At 38.3% G+C, this 23,986-nt stretch overlaps 1 protein-coding gene across 4 annotated transcripts in view; it reads right to left on the bottom strand.

The window, feature by feature from the left end:
* The window catches only part of ZBTB46 (zinc finger and BTB domain containing 46), a 168,328-nt gene that overhangs the window by 17,065 nt on the left and 127,277 nt on the right, over positions 1 to 23,986 (bottom strand). For 2 of the 4 annotated variants that reach the window (XM_027849730.1, XM_027849736.1), the window contains exons 6-8: positions 22,071 to 22,243; positions 21,109 to 21,157; positions 19,523 to 21,019 (exon numbers count right to left, since the gene is read on the bottom strand). In XM_027849730.1, coding sequence (XP_027705531.1) covers positions 20,463 to 21,019; positions 21,109 to 21,157; positions 22,071 to 22,243 — 779 coding nt within the window. In that variant the 3' untranslated portion in view covers positions 19,523 to 20,462. Of the gene's footprint in view, positions 1 to 10,410; positions 10,587 to 12,732; positions 12,802 to 19,522; positions 21,020 to 21,108; positions 21,158 to 22,070; positions 22,244 to 23,986 lie in introns of those variants that run through there. The other 2 variants (XM_027849743.1, XM_027849750.1) reach the window with 2 other exon arrangements.

Here is a 23,986-nt window from a genome sequence, read left to right as displayed (position 1 = left end):
TGGAAAAAAGTGAAAAGATCTGGGTTCAAGTTTTGTCACTTGTTAGCTGTGTAAGTTTGGGTAAGTCACTTAACCTTATTGTACCTTAGACTTCCTCATCTATAAAATGGGACTGGGTTTCCTAAAGTGCCTTCCAGCTCTAACAATCTATGAATTTAGAGAGTCGTACCTCTGGAGGCCACCTACGATGTGGCCATCTTTGGGGGCAGGTGGAGTTGTTTACCTTTCTCACCCTTTTTCAGGAGCCTACAGTATCTTCCTATTGCTCATTATGCCAAGTTTAAACTCCTCTTCATGGCTTTCAAGGTCTTCCATAATTTGGTTTCCCTCTAATTTTTCATCTTATCTTCCACCATTCCCCAAATACACTCTCCATTCCAGTTGGGTGAGTTTCCTATATTCTTTGTACATTCCATATGCATTACTATTTCCTTCTTTTAATTACTATTTCTTTGCCTTTGCTTGTGCTTTTCCCTCAGCATGGAAAGCTCACATATCCAAATCCTACTTATCCTTAAAGGCTCAGTTTAACCAAATTCCATTTCTTCCATGAAGTCTCTTCTGACTCTACCATGTTGGATCTTCTATTATATTTATATCAGTGCTACATTTTAATATACTTAATTGTTTTTCCTACTACAGCTAGCTCTCCAAGTAGATTGTAAATTCCTTTAGCATAGAACCTACTTCTCATACTTCTTCAGCTGTGCAATAAACAATGGCTATGTAAGAGTAACAACTCATATTACCTACATCTTATACAATGAGATTACATCTAGTACTATGAAAAGAACACTTCCATATTCCACAATATGAGATCAAATTGAGACCTTGGAAGTCTTCAAGCAGAGACTGAATGACAACTTGTCAGGTGGGGATTTCTTTGTGAAGAAGCTGGATTAGTTGCCCTTTCTATTTTCAAATTCTATAATTTGGTGATTCTGTTTTGAGGCTCTTATTATTTTGGGAGAATGACTTAACCTCACTGAGCATCTATCTGTAAGATGGAACAAAAATTAAGATGGTGTGGTAGACAGAGAGCTGGTCTTGGAATCAAGAAGATCTGGTCTGGATCCTGTCTCTGACACTGTGGGATCCTGGGTAAGCCCCTTAACCTCTATGTGCCTCAGGTAATTCCCTAGGATGGGGGTAGATGTGTTGGAGAAGGGAATTCCCACATTGAGAGTTTCGCACACTGACAAAATCACAGATCTTTTATGTATTTGAACAAGACGGGAATAATAATACTTGTAGTACCTACCTTACCCAGTTGTTATTTAGAAGAGTATTTTACAAATCTTGAAGTACTCTAGAAACATGAGCTATTATTATTAAAATTATTTATTATATATACAGTATAAATGAGTGCCTCAACAGGTTATCTTTGATGTATGCACTCCCACCTGTTGACTAACCATAGATAGTCCCTCTGAACATTCCAAAGCCAAGTAAAAGGAGTAGGAAGGGCAAAGCCAAGAAATGGAACCAATCTCTGCTCCAGATCGTTGAGTACCAAGGGGTAAGAATTAGCTGTTGTTGTTGTTATTGTTTTCCATCTTTGTACTTTCTTCACCCACATGAGGTTTAGAACTTTTGATACAAGGGCCAAATCTAATGCAAGGGGGCTCTGCTTTTGATAGACTGTTGTCATTTCAGTCAGAAGACACTATATACATTCTGCTTAGAAGAGTAATGTATCTAGCACACTTATACAACCATCTAAAGAAGGCAGTAAATAAAGGAAACACTTCAGTCCTTTCCATGTTGCTTGATTTAAACGAAAAGACTATGGAAAACAACGCCTTCATCTTCTTTCTGAACCACACACATATTTTCCCTGAATCCAAAGCCTTTCCTCTCACTCAAAACTTAATGGGGTCTAGCCATAATATGTAGGGTCTGGTGGGAGGCAATATCCTAGGTCTTACCCCATACAGGCTGTTTTTTTTTTCCTTTAAAAGGTATTAAACTGTCCTTGATGTTTAATTGGCTCAGGAGACTAAGGCTTAGGCTGTTGATGTGGTTTCCTGGTCACTTGAGTACAAAAAAAAAAAAATCTCTAACTGCCCCGATGATTAACTTAGGGACTATTATGACCAACACAGACCCACAGAAACTGGTTAAATAGATCTCCTTTTGTTAACTGTTAGAACTTCTATGAGTGTTTCATTTTGTTCTAATGTTGAACCTGGGGTGGCAGATCAGCCTGATAAGCCCTGGTCTATAATGCTGGGTATCCAAAACATTTTCAAGGATTGGCTTAATTGAGGTGGATGCATCTGAGATCTGGTTTTTCTTCTTCACGTGGTTCCTAGTGCATCTCTTTTGCTCATTCTTTCTTCTTTGTCTCTAGTGCCCTCCATTATAGCATAGCTGTTCATGGGCAGGAGACAGGATGGACTTTTACCACAGATGTCCAAATGTTTATTGCAAACTGATTTTCAAATTATTAATATAATCATGGATAAGAACATTAATTTTAAATGTAAAGCTACTAGCACAATTTTATAAAATTTCTCTCAATAGTGCCATGGTTTGCAAGAAAATAATTAAAAGTATATACATACACATACATATATATTCATACATGCATACACATGGGTTAGATATACATATGTCTTTATATAGATATATTGATGTATTATATGGATATGTCATGAATATATTATATCCTCGATATATGGCTATATTAATACATCTATACCTATACACGCACATGGGCACGTACACTCACGACCTCATTTGAACATTACAACAGCCTTCCTGAGGTAGAGACTGTGGTCTTTGTTATCCTCACTTGATTGATGAAGTGGGGAGAACTTAAGTGACTTCTCCATAGTCATATAGATAATAACAACTGGAAGCAGTACTTGGGATAGATCTCCCAGATTCAAAATCTTATACTTTATCCATTTTATCAGGCTACCTCTCAAAGCTAAGACATACAATTTAATCAAGTTGCTACTTGTTTCATATGTGGTTTTTGTTTTCTTTAAATTACTAAACTTCTTGAAAGCTCAAAACAGAACTTTTATTTTTTTAAAATGTGTAATTCTAGTGACATGGCACTTATAAACTTTATTTCCAAAAGGTTATATTTTTGTTATTTTAAAACACAAGGAATTTGAAAAATAAATTTTAAAGAAATAATGCTTTTAGACACAAACCTCAGGAAAAAGTTATATTAGGAATGGGGACAGTCTTGGGGACCAGCTGGCAAAAAAAGGTGTTTGCAAAGGGACTACCAAACCAAGAGGGGGCATTTGAAGCTTTCTGTGTCTGTAGGGACACTGAACGAGCTGCTTGGATGAGCCCACAGAATGCCAGAAGAGCAGCACCCAGAGGAGGTAAGAAGGGGCATCTCAGGGAGCACTAAGCTCCAGGACCAGATGGCTGGGCGCTCATCCGAATGGACAAACACTCATGGAGGGAAGCAAAAGATGATGGGGTTTTGGGTGTCATGGCAACAGAGAACATAAGCCCCTAGAGCATTGTGGTGTAAGTGGTGTGGGCTGGTTGCCCACCCCATCCATGTATAAACATCACCGTTTGGCAAACTACAACACGATCCTGGCATCTGCTACACTGACAGATAACAGCTTACCAGCTGACTACAAACTCTCATTCCCAAAAAGGGGACTGAGGAAATGGCTTTAAAGAACATATGAATAACAGGGGCAAAACAGGCTCAGTGAATTCTTTGCCTTCACTGCTGCTTCGAATAAAAGAGAATATTTATTAAAACCCTAAAGAGTCTCACACATTTTCGGTAGAGGACTTTCTCACACTGTTAGGTCTGAGGTTGACTAGCCTATTGGGACAATGAGCAAAATGGACTCAGGATCAGAAAACTAAACTAAAAGATAAATATTGTTTGTTTTTTTTTAAAGAAGAGGCCACTTTTTCCTGCCTACCTTTGCTGTTAACACAGTTTTAAATGTCTGATTACTAGAATGAAAGGATTCTTTTCTCAGAGCCACATGATGTGGATTAATTTCTTTGAAGTCAGTTTTTTGTTCAACTAAATAGACTTCTTCAAATAAAAATGAAAATCTGTGTTATCCATGGAGTTTTTTCTTTTGTTTCAATGGAACAAACACAGCTATAGAGAACTCTGAAGCTCGTTTAAATAAGCAACTCTCAGATGCCTTGCTGGCTCTGAGATTCTTGCAGTTATATAGGGGAATAACAGGGCACATCAGAATAACAGAATCTCAGAGATGGAAGAGATCTCAGAGTCAAATCTACTTCAGGTTCCACCTGAAGAAGAATCCCTTCATCAACACACCCAATAAGTGGTCATTCAGCCTTTGCAGGAAGAGATTCAGTGAGGCAGAACACATTACTTCCTGAGGTAGCCATTACACTTTTAAATACCTATAATTTTAGTATTAAAAAAAAATCAAACCTAAATCTTTGCAACTTTCAGCTGAAAAGAGTACTTGGTTCCTGACCTCCACCCCTCCCAGCCCAGGATGCAATCCTAGATATATAACAAGGTACTAAAATGCATATGCTCCGTATCCCTTTTTGAAATGTTAAAAAGTTCCTTGATTGAATTAGAAGAGGAGCCTAGCTGTTGGCTGGGGAAAATACTGGCCACATCCCAGAAGCCCTTAAAAGATGCTAAACATGTTGAGAATGTGAGGCAGTTAAGGTATGAAACGGTTATGTGGACTATGACCCCTGTACTTCAACCAGAGGGCAGTAATGGGGGAGGAAGGAAAGAAGAGATTTTCTCTCCACCTCCCCTCCGTTCCACACCAGACACGGCATTCTACAGCACAGCTACTAGCACACTAAAAGACACTGCCTTCATCAAGGAACAGTTTGATGAATTGTGTAGTTTCAAGCATGGGGCAGAAATACACCCTTGAGAAACACGAAGACACAGAAAGGAAGCATTCAAGGCAGGAGGCAGCTTCAAGGAGGGAGAGTTCTGGCAGCAGAGAAAAGCTGATGGATTCCAGAGAGAACTAGCCCTCAAAGTCAAGAATCGAGCTTTTGAGAGGAACAGATGCAGGGAGGCCATCTGAGCTACCCATTCAGCAGAAAGACTTAATCCAAGAGGGGAGTAGGGTGAGCACTCCACAAGAAGAGGGAAAACATTGGCACCTGGCAGTACTAGACATGTAAATTGCCTGGGCCACATGTGTTTCTTACGTATGTACCTCACTGCCGTTGTCTTCTAAGTTTGTGCCCGCTCTTTTCTACATATGCTATATTTGTAGGAGAGTGTACCTCGTATTTTCGGGGGGGGGGGAGGAGAGAAAAGATATTTTGTAGGTACTATTATTATTATTATTATTATTACTATGCCAACTTGGTAAATACTTTTGCTTTGAGTCAATTGTGTCTACCGGCTGACCATTAATGGTAAATTCACTGGTGGTATTGTGCAGTCGTGTCCGACTTTGTGACACCATATGAGGTTTTCTTGGCAAAGATACTGCAGTGGTTTGCCATTTCCTTCTCCAGGGGATTAAGGTAAACAGAGATTAATTGACTTGCCCAAGGTCACACAGCTAATGAGCGTCTGAAGCTGGATTTGAACTCAGGTCTTCCTGAATCCAGGCAGAGTGCCCCACTAAGCCACCCAGCTGCCTTCTCACAAACTTTAGCTTTAAGGGGTGAGACTTGAAGAACAATGTAGGAAGGTATCTCAGAGAGGGCCGCTACATATCCATGGCTAATAGTTCTGTCTTCTTTCTGAGGTGACAGACTACCAAACAATCTAATCTCTCCTTCTGTACAATGAACCTTTAAATATGTGAAGACAATGATCATTTCCTCTCCATGAGGCTTCTCTTCTTCAGACAAATCATCCCCATTTCCTTCAAATGATCCTTAAAAGGAATGGTCTCAAGGATCTGAGTTATTCCTCTACATGTTTTCTTGCTTATCAATATTTTTGCTAAAATGTGGCACCCAGAACTAAAGATGATACTTCAGACACAATCTGACAGTGCTGAGTAGAGCTAGATTATCCCTTCCTTGGTCTGGTATGCTATTTTTCTCCTAATGCACTTTAAGATCATATTAGCTTTTTTTTTTGGCTACTCTATAACACTGCTGGGGCAGCAAGATGGTACAGTGGATAGAGTGCCAGGCCTGGAATCAGAAAGACATGAGTTCAAATCTGACCTCAGATTTGACCCTGGGCCACATGACCCTGGGCAAGTTTCTTAATCCTGCTTGCTTCAGTTTCTTCATCTGTAAAATGAACTGGAGAAGCAAATGGCAAACTACTCTAGTATCTTTGCCAAGAAAACACAAGAGTCAGACACGACTGAAAAATGACTCAACAAATATAACCCTATTGATCCATTTTGAGCATGCAGTCCATTAAAATCCCCAGATCTATTTGAGAACTATCTAGGCACACCTCTTGTAGGTATGGCTCCAAGAACATCAGATTTTGTTTCTCCTCAATGCATCACTGTCCTTTTTAATTTGGTTCATTGCACACTCATCATCTTAACTTCATTAACCCACAAATATTTCTAGTAATCATGTCATGGCACAGCTAAAAGTGTAACCAGAGACATAACAAGGGGTAGCCTTTGTCCAACAATGGCTCGGGCAGACTTAGACTCTACTGGTCTGAGAGGCAGCAGTACATCTTTAATAGTATATGGCTTTTCATACTACAGGAAGGAGAACCAAAAATGAGTCTTCAATTCAATTCAGCAAACATTTGTTACTACCTATGTGAGTTTAGGCAAATCATGTAACCTCTCTGGTTATGTGAGCCTCAGTTTCTTCATCTGTAAAATCCAGGGGTTTAACTATCTGGCCTCAAAGGCTACTCACGCATCTAAACTTGCGGCTCTCAGATCCTATTACTGCATGCAAGAGCACTGTTAGGTGCTGGGCTTACAAAGGTGAAACATTACAGTCCATGAAAGTCCTCAAGGTGCTCACAACTTAAGAGAGATGACACCTGTACAGAGTTAACCATACACAAATTAAGAGTTAAATAGGGCAGAGATGAGGTCACAGAGGCATGAGAACTTGAGAGGAGGGAGGGAGCGCTTCTGCGAAGGAGTCAATGAATGTCTTGTGGAAGAAGGGCCATCTGAGCCGTACCGCGGAGGAAGAGAAGGATTTCAAGAGGCAGAGATGTGGACAGTCTCTTTCCAAGATGAAAAATGTCATACACAAATGCAGAGAGGACAGAAGACAGAAAAAGATGAGGAAATAGCAAATCGTTCAACTGGGCTGGAATATATAGTGCATTAAGTAGAGAAGTGTGACAAAGGAGGAAAAGTAGATTTAGAGTCAGTCCTTGGAGGACCTTGAGTGCCAGAGTAAGGAATGTTTAGAGGAAGGCGACCATGATGATGAAGCACTTCAAGATCATACTATATGAGAAATGACTGAAGGAGCTAGAGATATTTAGCTTGGAGAAGAAAAGAATTAAGGAAGACAAAATATAAGTCTTCAAGTATATAAAAAGCTGTCATGTGGAAGAGGGATTAAATTTTTTCTGCTCAGCCTCAGAAGGGAGAACTAGGAATAATGGATATTGCATATTGCAATACTAGAGAGAGGCAGATTTTGCTCAAAAAAAAAAAAGAAACACACAAATAATCAGAAGTGAAATAGGATGTCTTGGGAGGTAGTGAGCTCCCTTTCACCACAAATTTTCAGGAAAAAGATCCTTGTTCAGATATTGATTTGACTAGATATCCTCTGTAATTTCTTCCAATTCTAACATTCTATGATTCTATAAGTTAGTATTTTTCCTTAAGGTAAGGGGAAACCAGATTTGGAACTTGGCAAGGTGACCACTGGCAGCAGGACAAGGGAACAACTTGAGAGCAGAGGATGGTATAGAATTAGAGTCGGTTCCACAGAAGAAGGTGTGTTCCTGGAAGATTCAAGGCTGGCCCTTACGTTTCTGACAAAGCCCTGTGTTTCTCTGTCCTAGGAGAAATCCCCAAGCCTGCACCATGGTAGTCACAGGGAGAGGTGGTATGTCCCTGGCCAGGAGGCAACGACTGCTATGTCCTACAGCTGATACCATGCAAGGGCCTGGTGGTACTATGTCCCAGGAGCATCCAGAAACTTATTAAGGAGTCAAGAAGCAGTGTATCTTGGGACTTCTAGAAGGTGAACAAGGAGGCCTGGAGGATATCCAGAAGCCCAGTCAAAAGGCAGGAGGTGGAGTGTCCTAAGACTCTACCTCATGGAAGCCATGAGCAAGGCCTGGCAGGGTTGTGAATGAGAGTAGACTGGCTTCAGGAAATCAAGGTGAGGTCGGGGACAGAGATCATTCCAGATACTGAAGATTCTAAGTCTGACCTCATCACCAAGAATTTATGACCCCTTTCTACCTAGATTGATAAAACCTAGTGACTGAGAAACGAAGGTGTAGTTCATCTTAACATTCTGAATAGTGGATCTCAAGTGACCATTATAGGACAGTTATTCTAAAAGAGACATTTACAAAAGATACCTCTATAGCCTATGCAAGGCCTAGGCTCTTGTGACTGAAAAAAGATTACCCATATTTGGGCTATCTTATTATGAAGTTGAAGTTCTATTAGGAAGTCATGGTCAATGGCAAGAGCTCCTTAGCTCTGGGAAGCTCAGAAGCAGGAAAGATCTCTGGTATGTCAGGATTATTTGGGACCAGCTCTATCTAAGCTTTTAAAGCCCACTCAGCATTTACAGAAATATGGTTAGAACCAGATAATGACTCAAAGGACAATGATTCAGATGAAGAAGAAACTGAGTGCTGTTATGTACCAGAGAGCAAGGAAACTCAGCCGAGTTTATTCTGGCTCCAAAGGAACCTCTGACGGCAGGGCCAGGATGGGGAGGGCTAAGCCCAGAAGCAGCCCCTTTCTAGCCCAATGGTTCAAGCGTATAGGCCCCTAGTGAAAAGTATGCATGCCCACAGTCCCTGGAGACAATGATAATAAGATTGGGACATATACAAATTTAGGATTATTTCAAGCCAACAGGTCAACAGATGATGATGGTTAGGCCTAGGCCATCTAGAAGCCCAAGGGACAATGGAAAAGGGTAATTAGGCCTTTTCAGCTAGTGACTGAGTTTACTTATGATGCTTTGGGAAAAAAAGAAGTGGTTACTCGTGCCCAGATAATGAACATTTTTACAATGCACATAACATACATATACACACACATATATTGCCCTTATATTCTACTGCATTGATTTATATGTTGTTAATATCTATACTAATATGCATTGTGGGCATAAACTATTGCTATATATGTATCGCTGTGTTTCTGCAGGTGTGTTATATGTGCTATCTGTCATATACTGCATAAGACTTGTATTCCAGGATTTATATATGCAATGCTGTCACATATGCTGTGATTATATGTGAAGGATTGTGTGTTTATTGCAAACACTATGGCTACTGCATGCAATTTTAATGTGAATCTCTTGAATTAGGTGCTTATATGTGCATTATCCTATGGTTGCTGGTAATTATGTGATATACTCATTTATTTACCTCTGCTATATATTAATTTCGAAGTGTGAGTTCTATGTTCACAAGTATCTTTGTCTATCCCATATAATTTGCAGGGATTGAAAAATTTTCTCTGATAGGAGTGGGTGACAGGAACGGAAAATGAAGATTAGCCCTTCAATGTTGGAGGTGTAAGTTGTCCCGCCCATACCTATTTCCTTAGCATGTATAATCTTCATACTGACGGTATGGTATTTGTGGGAGAGTGCACTCCAGCTTTATGGAAAAAATATTTGATTGCTTCTTCTGTTACTATTCTATTCATTAAATGCTTTTGCTCCAAACTAATTGTATCCTCTGGCTGATTAATAAAAGTAAGTACATTGTGGAAGCTCATAAACTACAGTTTTGAATGGATGTGGACCTCCAGAATGCCTTGAAGCTGGAGTGGTCTTTCTGGATACTACATGTACAAGAAAGGGGGGGATCCAATTACCACATTAATATATGATAATACCTGCTAAGTGTATTAGAGAGTTAGTGACCTTTCTAGCTACTGGACGATAGATGCTGCATGTTAAAGAGCTCCCAATCAGCATGTCTCATAGTTTGGACAATTCAAAGCAACGTGAGAAGCAGAATGAGCACTTGACTGGGAGTCAGAAGATGTGAGTTTACATCCAGGCACAGCTACCTCCTACCTTTGCAAGTCTCTGAGCCTCAGTTTTCTTGTCTAAAACAAGAGGGTTTAGGACTAGATGACCCCGTAAGTCCCTTGTAGCCCTCAATCAATAAATACACAAATAATTAAAACTTTAGGGGGTGGAAAAAGGGAGTGAATGGAATTGTAGATCTCTTCCCTCTGTCCAAATCTGGGTAGGAAGTAAAAAGGGATAGGGCTCCCTGCCTTTGCAGCAATTCCAAAGGAAGAACAACCTCTCCATAGGTCTCTCTCTACTCACCAGTGTGTGCCGCTTCATGTGCTCCCGCCGGGTAAATTTTTTCCCACAGATCTCGCATGGGTAAGGCCTCTCGCCTGTATGGGATCGCATGTGTCTCTTCAAGATACACTGGTGCATAGCTGAGAAACTGCAATATGGGCACTTGAACTTCTTTCTAATCACCGTGAATTCATTTACTGAAAAATAGTAAGCAGAGCAAATACATTACCTTTCGTACATCCAAACTTTTTTTTTTTGGTGAACCCTCAACCCTGAGATGATAGTCTCCATTTACATTTTCATTCAGAAGATTAACATGACTTTATTCCCCTTATGGTTGTTCTGTAAAGTCTCCTGTTCTTATGTCAAACATTCACAAATTTTAAGCAGTCTTTTTTTCCCAGAACCAGCTTCTATCAGTTAACTTCTTTCAAGTTTCTTAAGGGGAAAGAAAGGGAAATTATTGTGTTCAAAATCAAACTAAGAAACAGCTGACCTCAATACAGGAGCCTGAAATCTTAGTCCAGATCCAGTCTTATAATCCACGTCCCGATAGGGAGAAACTGTAACTTGGCCCTGCACATAGAAATAGCTGAGGCCAACAAGTTCTGCTCTCCAAACCGTCAGGGGCTAACTCTCTGGGGAGACGGCTATAAAATAAGCCTAAAATGATCTTTGTGCCCCAATCCCTACAGTGTTGTTAACAATGCTTATGAATTGATGAGCCCCTTGAGGCTTCTGATACATGTTTCTGCACAAGAGTTTATAGTCATTTGGACTAGAAAAAGACAGATACAAAGGACCGAACAGTATCTCTAACCAATTCCCTGGTGGTTCAAGTTTCACATGCTTTTGTCAATTAACAACTGAATATGTGTCTCTACTCAAAAGATAGTTTTTTAAGGCATCTATTACTGAATGTTTTGTAATGGAAGTGGTACTTTCAGTTAAAATGGTCTGGATATACATTTAAACAGCAACAGCCCAGGGTCAGGGCCCATAGTTCAAATGCTGGTCATCTCCTCTCCCCTGTAGTTTTGATGTAGTTCTCTGGTACCTCAGCACATAAAAATGAATGAACATGCTACACGTGGGACTCAGCATAGGTTTTCTCCCCATTTATCACCAGTTATACTGTTTTTAGACTTCTTTGGATATTGCCATGATGTCTTCCTTCCCCAGGAAACTCATCAATGGGAAATTTCATTATGCTACAAGATTGAATCTGCCTGGTACTCACATCTCCTCAGTACCCTCCACCCCTCTGACTGGACTTTTTGACTGAAGGGCAGGCCGCAGGCTCCAAGCTCAGAACAGTTCCTTGTCCCACTCTTGCCCCTATTTCCCACTATTTTCCAAGCTACCTTGCTTTTGGACTTCTTTGGAACTATAAGCCCATCATGGATACCTTCTCTACCTCACCCTCTTGTCAGTTTCCTTTTATGTGTTATCTTTCCCTATTAAGCTCCTCAAGGACTGGAACTTTATTTTAGTTGTATTTCTATTCCCAGCACTAATACAGTGCCTAACACATGGTAGGTACTTAATAAATGTTTACTGGCTAAGGAAATTTTTTTAAAAATTACAAATATAAAAGGAAGATAAAATAGGTTAACACCTGTTATTCACTATATATTCACCAGTATAAAAATACACATTTGGAAATACTGGTTTCACATTTTATTCATCCTAATACTTTTCTCTCTTCAAAAATATGATACTAAATGAAAATATAATTCAGCAGAACTCTAAATATCTCCCTTATCTGAAATTTTGTTTGCTCCACGCAGAAAGCAGTCCTGTGAGGCACCCTGCCTTACAGTCTAAAACAGCATTTGGTGAGGGCAACTTGGACTTCCTGACTCCTCTCACAGTTTCACAGGCATAAAGGAATGTATCCAGTATGAGCTGAATACTGCCTTCATTACAAAGCTACAAGTTGGGTTTTGCAGTGTTACATTTCCAATGCTGGAGGAAAAAGGAGAATGCAAGTCCTGTTTGAGCAGAACACCTGGTAATATTATGAGCTGCTAACTCATTAAGTGTAAACACTTGAGCACAAGCAGTGTTACTTTCCTTAGCACAATGACCCCAAAAGATTGATTTTGAGGTTATGCTATAAATAACTCATTCATTATTCCCTAACTTACCAAGTTATTTTTACTAAATAATGTGGATTCTTGTTGGAGTGCATGCAGATTTTTTTTGGGAGGGAGAGGCCAGAAGGGTGGTTGAGGCAGGGCTGATTTAAAAAAATGTTCATTTCTATGTACAGCATCTTTGGCTATCTATTTTCATATAGAAGGAGCTACTACCAGTAGGTGGATCATAGCGTATACTCACATCCGGGCCTGATGGTTGTGGGTTCAAATTCCGCTCCAGGACTAAGGCCCATAGTCAGTGCTGACAAGGCTGTGTAGGATTAGAACATGCAGTACTGTTAGAGACATCATCCTCCAATGTCTCCTTAAAAAGTCTTTTTTTTTTTTTTTTTTTTGCTACCTTGGATGACTATCTCAGGGTATTTGGCAAAAATTCACAGGCAACGATGCTTACATCATTTTAGCAGGCCCTTGGTGGTACCTACTCTTAGCCAATTAGCTTAACTTCTGAAACCTACCAAAAATGTTAACCAGGCTGCTAAATAGCAGAATTAATTAGGTTGAGTTTCCTCTTCTACTTCCAACCCTTTTTCCAGTTTAGGAGTTTAGAAACAGTAGAATAGTCCAAAGGCAGGCATCAGGAGGAGGAAGAAACAAAGGACCCTGATAATTCACAAGCAGTAGAACAGTCCCTGTGTGGTCATGAATGCAGATATAGTGCCTAGTACAGATATAGCAAGATATCTGTGCTGCAGAATCTTTGTTCAAATCAGTTGAAAAGAGAAATCCAGAGATATGTTATAGTTAAAAATCCCAGGACAATAACTTGTTTCTTATTGAAAGTTGGCTTACTGGGCCAAATGCTAGGGGGAAAATGTAAAATGCACAAATGAGACTGCTCACCCTTCATCCTTTGCTCTCCTAATAGGTTCTCATTAGCAGCCTAGACTCTTTGAAAGCTCTCTTCAACCTAGAAATGGTTGCCTTTCATCACAGGCAAAGCCCCATGTGTAACAAATTCTAAAGCACTTAATAGTCTACATTTATAGCTCTAGTACTTTTAACCCTAGAGACGTGGTCACCAGTCATTATCAATAAAAGGAGATTCTAGTATCTAAAGATGTTTGCTGCCCTATTGTTTAGTACACAATAGCTGCTAAGTTTTTTTTTAAGGCAATTGATTGCACTACCACTACATAACTTCCTTGCCTGTGAAAGACGTTTGATCAAATGTACGTTTAAAAAAAAAAAACAAAAAAAAAACTGTGAACCACGACTTACTTTACGCTACTTAAACAAAATGTGGGGTGTTTTGTCTCAAGACCTTGTCTCATACTAAACCTAAATAATCAAACTGACCTGTTTTGTATCTACTTAAAAAATACACTTTAGAAAATTCATCAGGAAGTTCAAACAGCACGAAACTAAAATCTGTGTCTGATGATCATTCACAAGCCAGCTAGGGGAGAGATCTAACAATGGGTTGTACAAAAACACTGTATTCTGGCATTTCCTATGGCTCACCATGAACCAATTACCAGGTAGTCTAGATAAAGCAACCAGTTATAAGCATATGAGGCAAAGTGAACATAGGTCAATGTAGCCCTTGTTAGCATTAGGGATATTTATAACATTATAAGATATTTAAAAGGAAAAGTAAGCACAGCTTAGTCACTTCGTGTTTTTGTACCCAGTTGTTTGCTTCCTAAGGGGTTCTTTAATACTAATTACATTTTTATGGGCCCAAACTTCTACAAAGTAAGCCCAAGTTCATTTGGGAGAACTAGTTTGAGTTCATCAATCAAAAAAAACCCCAGGTCTTAATTTTATGGACACCAAATAAACAGTTCCCAAGTAATGCCATCCCACGTACAGCCCAGCTTGCTTTCATACAACACATGGTAATAGGGATGGAGGTGAGAGAGTATATGTTTAGTGTAAATTAGATAAACAACTAATCCCAAGGAATGATGATGAACCCTCTCCTCCATCTTCTAAAGTTTCTCAAAAGAAAGTCCTACATTGTCCGGTTTCTACTCAGTACTAAAGCACTCTTTATCTGTTCCACCACATTGTAGTATAGCAGAGATGGGACAACAAGGTAGTTTTAATGTAGCACATCACATCCAAATTCTGTATTTACCAGTTATAGTCAAATTACTATAAGTAGAAAGTACAGCCACTCAATCAGAATAAGAATAATTGCACCACTTTTTCTAGACTTCGGTGATAGGGAATTATTAGTGTTTTTCACCGATTGGGAGGGAAGGGCCACACTGTTTTTCAGTATATGAGAGTAGCCAAGACATAGCTAGGCATCACAAAGTGAGTTGCTCCAAGTGGGCATGCATGTTGCTATGTAGGTATTATTTTATTCATACAGCTCTAAGGAGAGAGATTAAGTCAAAGAAATCATCCAATGGATAAACTGCAATTTGTAAATATTCTGCTCAATTCACCTTGTGGTGTGCCCATGCTTGAAGGTAGAGCAGAGAGTATGCAGGAGGAAGAAATGATTTAATATAATTGCAAACTTTCTGGGACAGTATCATGATCACCAATTTTATTTGTAAAGTTCTTATGGCTACAACAGTACATTGTCATTCAGGAAGTTGTGAATCTTTCCTTGAATCAGCAATAATAATTTTTTTTCTCAGTTATTCAACCAAGAAAGAAAAAAAAGCAACCTCATACTATGAACTAGGAAATCAGTAACTCCTACTTGATGCTTCTATAAAGTTAAAATAAGCAACATAAATGTTGCACTTAATTTGATGACCAAACATATACCATAAAACTATCTAAAGATAACACTTAATACGACAAATTCTAAAATTTCCATTTTCAGATGGAAAAAGCAAAACAAGGTAATGAGTTTTAGTTACTTTATTAAAATTGACTTGCAGGGGTAGGGAAGGAACATTCGTGTTTTCCTTTTCTACTTTTATAAATACTCAAAAATACAGAAATATTCTAAAATTATTGAATGTTTTAGGTTTTAGGTTTCTGAATTTCATAAAATTGGGCAAAAACAAAAGTAATATAAATATGATACAAATATGTAACTTAGGAGTGTTTTTTCTAACAAAATTAGGGTTATAAATATCATTCCCTAAAAGTAGCCACATCAGAGTCCTAAAAAGTAAATCACTGATCATGACTTCTGAGGTAAACAAATATTTGTTGATTGATTGATTGATCTGGCATAAAGTTCAGCATGAGGTAATTTAGCATTTCCTCCCTAAAAATCCTACATTGAAAAAAATTAGAAATACTTCATACAAAACATGCATTTTACAAATATATCAAAAAATAAGATATTTTTGCATTTTCTCAACTAATATTACCAAGATTACTAAGGTAATTTAAAATTGATTACGCGTTTTAAAAATAATTTAGCACCACCCTTAAAAAGGTTATTTTACAGTCAATGTATTTTATGAAGAGCTGTGCATCACATAAATTTATTTTCATAGACAAAGATGAATAAAATTTTAAATACTAAACAATGCAACACCAATTAATGTATATAAAAATAGATGAATATCACCAAATTTTTAAAAAGCCTTTAAAATCTCTAGTTCTAATACCCCAAAATCTAGTGCACTAAGTTTAACTATGTAGCCATTTTAGGAAATTTTTAAAAAATATTTGTCTCAAGAGAGAATTCCCAGTCTCATTCAGCATAAGTTTTCCAAATCAATAATAAAAACATCACATTTTGGTTGGCATCAGTTTATCTAATGAAGAAAGCTTGATCATAACATTTGTCTATAATTAGAAATGCATCTACAAAAATGTTGCTTTAATAGTCAATGCCAAATTCAAAATATATATTCAATCCTTGTCAAAAGTCATGCATTTAGTTCCCTCCCTCTCAAACTGAGCATAGGTCCTGGGATATTCGTGCAAAAACCTCCCAAATTCTGCAGCCACATTTCTATACTATACAGATTTCTGGTAGCAGGGGGTACTTGTTCTCCCTATTTTTGCTCATTCCCACTATGTCAAAATACTTCACTGCTGGAGATGCCACACTATTACACAAATCGCTCACTCTTAAAATGAAATTGTCAACCCTGCAACTTTACTTAAGGCACTATTAGAAGTTAAAGACCCTAAGGAATCTCCATTAAAGGGCAACAAATAACTGTATCTTGCCAAACGATCCCTACAAACTAAGTGCTTCTATTTAACAGTTTTGAACTCTTGTGAAAAGAAAACATTTACCTGCTTAGCACACTTTAAGGCATCAACAAATTATGTCGACAATTTTTTCCTCTAAGTAAACACTTTACCACTTGAAGATCTTAATCTTACTATACTTAACTATAATTATCAGAAAACTGCACCTTCAAGACTTCTCAACAAAGTATTTACACAATACCAATGGGAAATTTCTCTCTTGGTTATCTGGCTTTCACAAATACCTTCTGAGGATACAACTCCAATTCTTAAGCTGTTATGCACTCAAACTATTTCTTGTTGGCCTTTGTTGCTATTATACAAATAACTCAATTCTGTCTATGGGGCAGCTAGGTGGCGCAGTGGATGGACTGCTGGGCCTGGAGTCTGGAGGACCTGAATTCAAGACCAGACACCTGACACTTACTAGTTGTGTGACCCTGGATAAGTCACTTAACCCCAACTGCCTCACCAAAAGAAAAAAAAAACTGTCTCCCACTAAATCATTTGGCACCAAACCAATTCATGGACAACTGGTCATCAAAATCCAAATGAAGGAGAATTCTAGGGATCTTGGAGATCATGAAGTTCAGCTTCCATTTTGCAATAAGAGAACAAGGACCCAGAAAAGCTAAGTGATGGCAATATGGTCAATGCAGGTTTCTCAGTCTGGCACTTTTTCTACTGGACTATAAAATGTGCAGTAGAGAGGCAGTACATCAAAGTGGAAAGACTAAGAGTCAGAGGATCTGAGTTTAAATGCTGCCACTGTTCCTCACTATGTAATATTAAACAAGTTACTTAAGCTCTTTGTGACTCAATTTCCTCTATAAAATGGGGATAATAATATTTACATTTTATCACACTCTCAGTGACATTGTGAAGAAAGTACATAGTAAACTTTTAAGGTACTGTATTATTGCTGCTGTTGTTGTTGTTTTAAAATCCAGTATAAAAACTCTTTCAATTGTAATTAATTTGTGCCGGAAAAAGAATTGAAAATTTTAAAAAGTTGAGCATGAAAACCTCAATATGAACTATCATCCCTTCAGTCTCAAGGAAGAATAGGCATCCATATTCAAACTTGACAAAAATAGTGGATCATTTAAAGGAAATGACTTTACTATTCCAGTTCTGCTATCTACTAGCTGAATGACTATTGGCAAATTATTTAAATTTTCTGAGTTTCATTTGTACAATGGAAATCATAGGACCCTACCCAGGGTTGCTGTGAGTAAAGAGCTTTGTAAACTTTAAATCACAGATGGATTTTGGAAGGACTTTAGAGATAATCTAGTCCAACCTCCTTATTTTACAGATGAGGAACCTGAGATCCAGAAAGATTAAGTGACTTGCCCAAGGTAAGAGAGGTATTAAGTGGCAGAGTTGGGATTTAAACTCAAGTTCCCCAATTCTAAACCCAATATTCATTACACTTATCATGATGCCTTTAAATGCATATATATGTGATTGTTATCAAAAGATGAAGCAAATTTTATGGTAGTAAGTTAATTTAAATTATATTATCCTTCTTACTCTATCACTGGGGGAAAAGTCCCTTTCTTATTTTCCAAGAAATATTCATGCAGCATATTGAAAAACAGATTTTTTGAAATCAAACTCTAAACTTTAACACCTTAGAGTAAGAAATTCAGCAGAACTGAAGTACAGAAGACAAATAACTAACTAATGGGACTTATCTTAATTTCTATGAGATAGGTGATTCAAATGTTTTGGCAGAAAAACAGATCCACTTTGCAGAATCTGTGCCTTTAATCTTTGCCTTTTCTCCTAACATCACAAACCTACTCTTTTATCTTTCAGAGTGCAGATGGCCTAAAAAATTTAAACTATTTTAGAAAGTCAATACAACGTCAATTACTGAGAATGTGGAGATCACCCCACATGATAATGAAAAGCTCAACTGGTAAAAGGGAAAAGATGTTTAGGAGCTGATCTAAGGACTACTTATAATGCCTTTATTCCAACCTCATTACAACTGGATTTCCTACTTTAAATCTTGTATGTGAATGAAAAAAAAAAAGGAAAAGTCTTAACCTCTAATGTTATTTTTTCTTCAGAGAAAGACTTGTCTTGTTTGGAGTATAGTTTGTTTCCCTACCTGAGAATGCTCCATTTTATACTTCAGAACAGGGTTATGTGATTAATGTAGAACAGAATCATAACAAATTCAATCTGTAACATCTGAGAGCCAGTGTGGTAAAACGACTCTACAGGAAAAAATTAAAGCTTCCTCCTTTGTGTAAGTGACTTCAAATTCCTGAAGGCACTTAATCTGAAGCAATAAAAAATTTCAAACCACAGAAAAACTGACAATAGCTGGTCATTTCAACATATAAAGAGATCACTACCTCACGGTCATTTTTGGTCAAATAATGCAATATATTGGAACAGCTACAAAGGAGAGAACCTGCTTAAAAAAAAAAAAGCTAAGCCTTCCCTTCCCCCCACTCTCAGGCAATCTCTCTATGCCATTAATTACCAGAAAGACCTGAGCTCAGAAAATAGGTATTCTGTAGATAGGATAAATTAGACAGCCCAGGAATCAAGGCATAAATTTAAAACTCTAGGCCCCAAGGTCAGGATTTAGAGAGATCTTCCTACAGGGGCAATGATGCAATAGGTAAGAGTGTTGGGAGTTGGAGTATGGAAGACCTAAGTTCAATTCCTGCCACAGACACTACTGTGTGACTCTGGGCAAGCCATTTAACCTTTCTCAGCCTCAGTTTCCTCATCTATAAAATGGGGATGATAAAAGCACCTACCTAACAGGGTTATCTTGAGGATTAAATAAAATAACATGTACAATGCTTTACAAACCTTAAAGCACTATATAAATGCTAGTTATCATCATCACAGATCTTGGTCAAGGTGACAGAAGAAAGAGGGACGAAAGGAAAGGAAAACAGTTTGATTACGTGAGTGAGAAGGGGAAATTGAGGGAAGGAGAGAAAGAAGTTTATATTGGAAGTGGTAGGGAAAGACAACCAGATCTAATGGTATCCTAACCCCCTTGAAAAACGCACATACACACACCAACTTATATTGTCTTTAACCTTCTGCTTGCTTCTTTCCAGGGTCCTCCTGCACTGGCTGTTTTTAGCAAAATGTAAATCATTACCCTGGACTCCTTCCAGTCTCTAAGGATATGCAATTCCTGTTTTAAATGAACAAAACAATGACTTAATAGAACCATAGCTAACAAAAAACAGAACCCAAAGAACACAGGGCATTCAAAACCATTATCAGAAATATTCTGATATGAGGAAGGACTTTTGGTTCTTAATAGGTCTTCTTAGTCATAACAAGTCGGACATCATTGCCAACATTATCTTCAAATACAAAGGGCATCTCATGTAAATACATTCACAAAATCAATACACTTTGGTTATATTCCACTCTCCTGGTTTTCCAGGATATGATGGGATTTTAATTACAAAGATCAAAGGGACTGGGCTCCACCCCACCCCCTGCAGCTGATGTTACATTTTTAGTTCCTTCTAGACGTGTCCAACCTTAACAAAGTAGCTTGGCTGGAGATCCTAGCTGATTGTAATTCAATTTAAACTCAGGCATCTGGAGCCAAAGGAGCTCCTAATCCACCATGTGGGCATTGATTGTCTTCCCTTAATGGTAAACCTGGGTTCAGCTGAATATAAGGCTGCAAAATGGAAGGCTAATCATTTAAAAGTAATAAGTCAAGCTTTAGGTCCATCTCCCACCAGACTTGCTATTTTCTGACTTCCCCTCTCATCATTTTGTTAGTCAACTACTTTCCTCATCTGGTTCTACGATATCCGAAAGCTCTTCTGTCACTGCCTGGGAAGGGCCCACGTAGCATACTTTGACATGGGTGGTAAGGTTTTTCTGGGTACCAAAACCCTTGCCACAGAAGAGACACATAAAAGAACGTTCTCTTGAGTGCACTGATAAAAGGTGTCGGTTCAGGTCTGTCTTGTCCCGAAATAACTTTAAGCAGCAAGAGCACTGCATCTTCTTGTGGTTGCAGTGAATTGTCTTTTCATGTCTATCCATATTGGACTTCAAGGTGAAGCTGGCTGGGCACCTGGAACACTGGAAACGGTCAAGCTGACCTGGCTGTGCATTATCAGCCAAACTAGTGATGAGAGGTCGAGAATAATCAGTCAAGTCAATTGGAAGAAACATAGAAAAGGCATGTTTCTGGATGTGCTCCCTTAGCTTTTCTGGACTGGCCAGAACCCTCCCACAGAAGCCACACAGTGTTCTCTGATTCAAGCCAGGATCAAGAAAGAGGGTTTTGCTGTTTAAACAGACATCTTCGGATCTTGATGCACTTAGATCTAAAACCAGAAATACATAAGTTAGAAACTCCCAGGACACAATAAAATGGAACTACAGAAATAAATGAGTATCCTGACCTCCCATTTACCTGTGTCAGTGTCCAGTTGCCACATGGTGAAAAGCCTGTTACAGGTGGCCTGTGAATAAAGAGTACAATTAATTTTGAATGAACTCATACAAGAACCAAACACCAAGTGTTAATAGAAGGCAAAAATCTCCCACCAAAACTATGGTTTGCTTTGAGAAGGAGCATGTAAGAGAATGTCTAGCTCATGCCTATCAGTTTTTTCAGGATCAAAATTAGGTTACTAAGCTTTTTTTGGAAAATGTTTTTTCTTGGGGAGATACATAAATCTAGTAAGAATTCACATTTTGTAGGTTCCCTTACATAAAGTATTTGCTCAACATTTATTTTATAAATGAAAGCTGTCTTTGTAAACTCTGTGTTGTGCCATGGTCTGGCAGATGGTGACCCCTCTATAGGGTACAGCAGATCACAAATAAAGGCTGATTTGTTAGAAACAGAAAGCTATCCTGTCTCTGTAAAAATGCCTTAAAATATCTGATCATGATCCATTTTTAAGAGGTGAGATTTTCATTTATTATATAATAATATCACCCATTGCTCCAGTACTCAGATATTTTGCATTGATGAAAGAACTTTTCTTCTCAGCTTAAATTCAAGGTGAATTTTTTAAATTACACAAACATTAAGGATCAATTCAACTTCAGCTCACACACTAGTGTAATAATTAGTTAACAATTTAAAATACAGAACTGTAGCTATGTTTTCTACCAGAACCTGATTTAAGATGGAAAAAAGAGGTGCACAGAGGTTATGTGTGTAATAAGATAATATGATCTAAAACATTACTTTAAAATTCAGTCAAGGAACATATCCAAGTAATGGTTTTAATCAGTTTAATCTGATGCTATACAGTTAAAATTTGCTAGTCAGATAAATACCAAAACTATATAGCCAAATATATCTGTACTCAGCTTGTAAAAGAAACCCAGTGCTAAAAACCATGGCTATCTTTTTACTCTTACCTGAGCTGAAGGAGGCATCTCTCCCTTGATCATAGTTTCTGGTGACATTTCACCAGAATGGTAGATCCCAGGGGGGCTCTGATTGGAAAGGTGTGATGAAGGCAGCTGGGGAGATGATGCTTCCACTTTGCTATCAAATTCGCCCCATGAACGATTCAAGTTGGTGCCAGGCCCTGGGGAACACAGGAAACGAGTCTCACCCACGTGAACTAGCACCAGCTGGTGGTTTTTTAAAAGGCCCTGAAAGGCACTGAATGAGCACTTGTAGTTTTATCTTCTTTCAGTGGGAGGGAGCACAGCAGTGCACTGATGCCAGGGTTTTTGTTGGAGGTGGGGTTTTGGATTACTTTAATCAGCATGCCCACCCAAAATGCCAGTTGTCTCTGCATAGGTTGTCTGGGTTGGGGGTTTCTCTCTCACAGCAGCAAAATGGTCACTAAAGAGAGTTATAGCACAGAAAGTTGCACAGCATTGGAAAAACATGAGTACAATTATTTTTCTTGATTTTTAGAAAAATTACCTTTTAAAGTACTTCAAATATGTTCATCTGATATTCAGCTATAAGTACGCTGAGATGTCTATCAAATTATGTTGTACAGAAAAGTTGCTTTATAATGCTAGTATAAAATCTATTATTTCTAGATTTATTTAAAAAATGGTAACAAAGACAAAATCTTCCCAAACCTAAACAAACAAAAACACATCTGTTTCTCACACCCCCAAAAGGATTTCAGCCAGAAATCATTTCTAAATACTCATGTTGTTTTTTTGGTGTCTTGGAGAAAAGGAGATTGAGAGGAGGGGACCCTACACACAAATGGTGTAACTGCTTTGCTGGTTTTCTCAACCAGCTATAGCTAGAATTATGCTAATTATTTGAAAAATCCTTGATAATGCCTTTAGAAGTTTTTTTTCTCTACAGAATGAATGTGAACTTGGCATATTTTCATATCCAATTAAGGCAGGAAAGTCAGGCACATTATTCAAATCAAGTTAAGAGACACCTCCTATAAATGTTTTGGGAAATGCTTACTCTTTTAGAAAAACAACTTTGAAAAAGAAAGAATCCATGGACCAATCACAATCCAAACTATCAAAGTTTTTTCAACCAATTAATAACTTCTCAGAGAGCTTGTATAGCTAGAAGACAACCCTTCGCCCTCATATCATGGCATTTGTATCAGCACAAGTCACACATGATATACTATGGATCTTTGACTTCATTAATATGGTTAATTTTGCCCCAACATGTTTTCTCACGGTTCTTGTTCATATTATCCCAGAAACATTCCATAGGACCTGCCCAACACAAAAGTATCTAAGGACCTCCAAATGCTTGAATTCAATTTCATATAACACACTTCATTCAGTGGGGATGTTTCCTTTCCAGCTTCTTACACAAAACCAAACTATTGCTCTTGGTCTCAGAGACTTTTGGATCTGACTAGAACTTTAACTTATGACAAGATCCCCAAATGACCACTACACATACATAAACAGAATTTATGATAAACTTATGTTTTTAAGGAGAAAGGTAGTATTTTGCAGCGCTTCCACTTTGATGTTGTCCAGTCATTTCAGTCATGTCTGACTCCTTCATGACCCCATTTGGGGTTTTCTTGGCAAAGATACTGGAGTGGTTTGCCATTTCTTTTCCCAGTTCATTTACAGATGAGGAAACTGAGGCAACCAGAGTTAAGTGACTTGCCCAGGGTCACACAGGTAGTTAAGTGTCTGAGGCCAGATCTGAGCTCAGGTCTTCTGATTTTAGGCCTGGTGCTCTATCCACTGTGCCACCAAGTGTTTCCACTAAATATATGTTTTTAATATTAACTTCTGAAGGTTAGGATGTCAGCTCATGGAAATCAACAGAGTCAAATAAAATGATAAATGCATAAGACCTTCTTACAGTGGGT

The sequence above is a fragment of the Vombatus ursinus genome, unplaced genomic scaffold (genome assembly GCF_900497805.2).
Source record: "Vombatus ursinus unplaced genomic scaffold, bare-nosed wombat genome assembly UNPS02000580.1, whole genome shotgun sequence".
NCBI lineage: Eukaryota > Metazoa > Chordata > Mammalia > Diprotodontia > Vombatidae > Vombatus > Vombatus ursinus.
The sequence above is the reverse complement of the archived record's forward strand: the minus strand, read 5'-3'. Positions and strand labels throughout refer to the sequence as shown.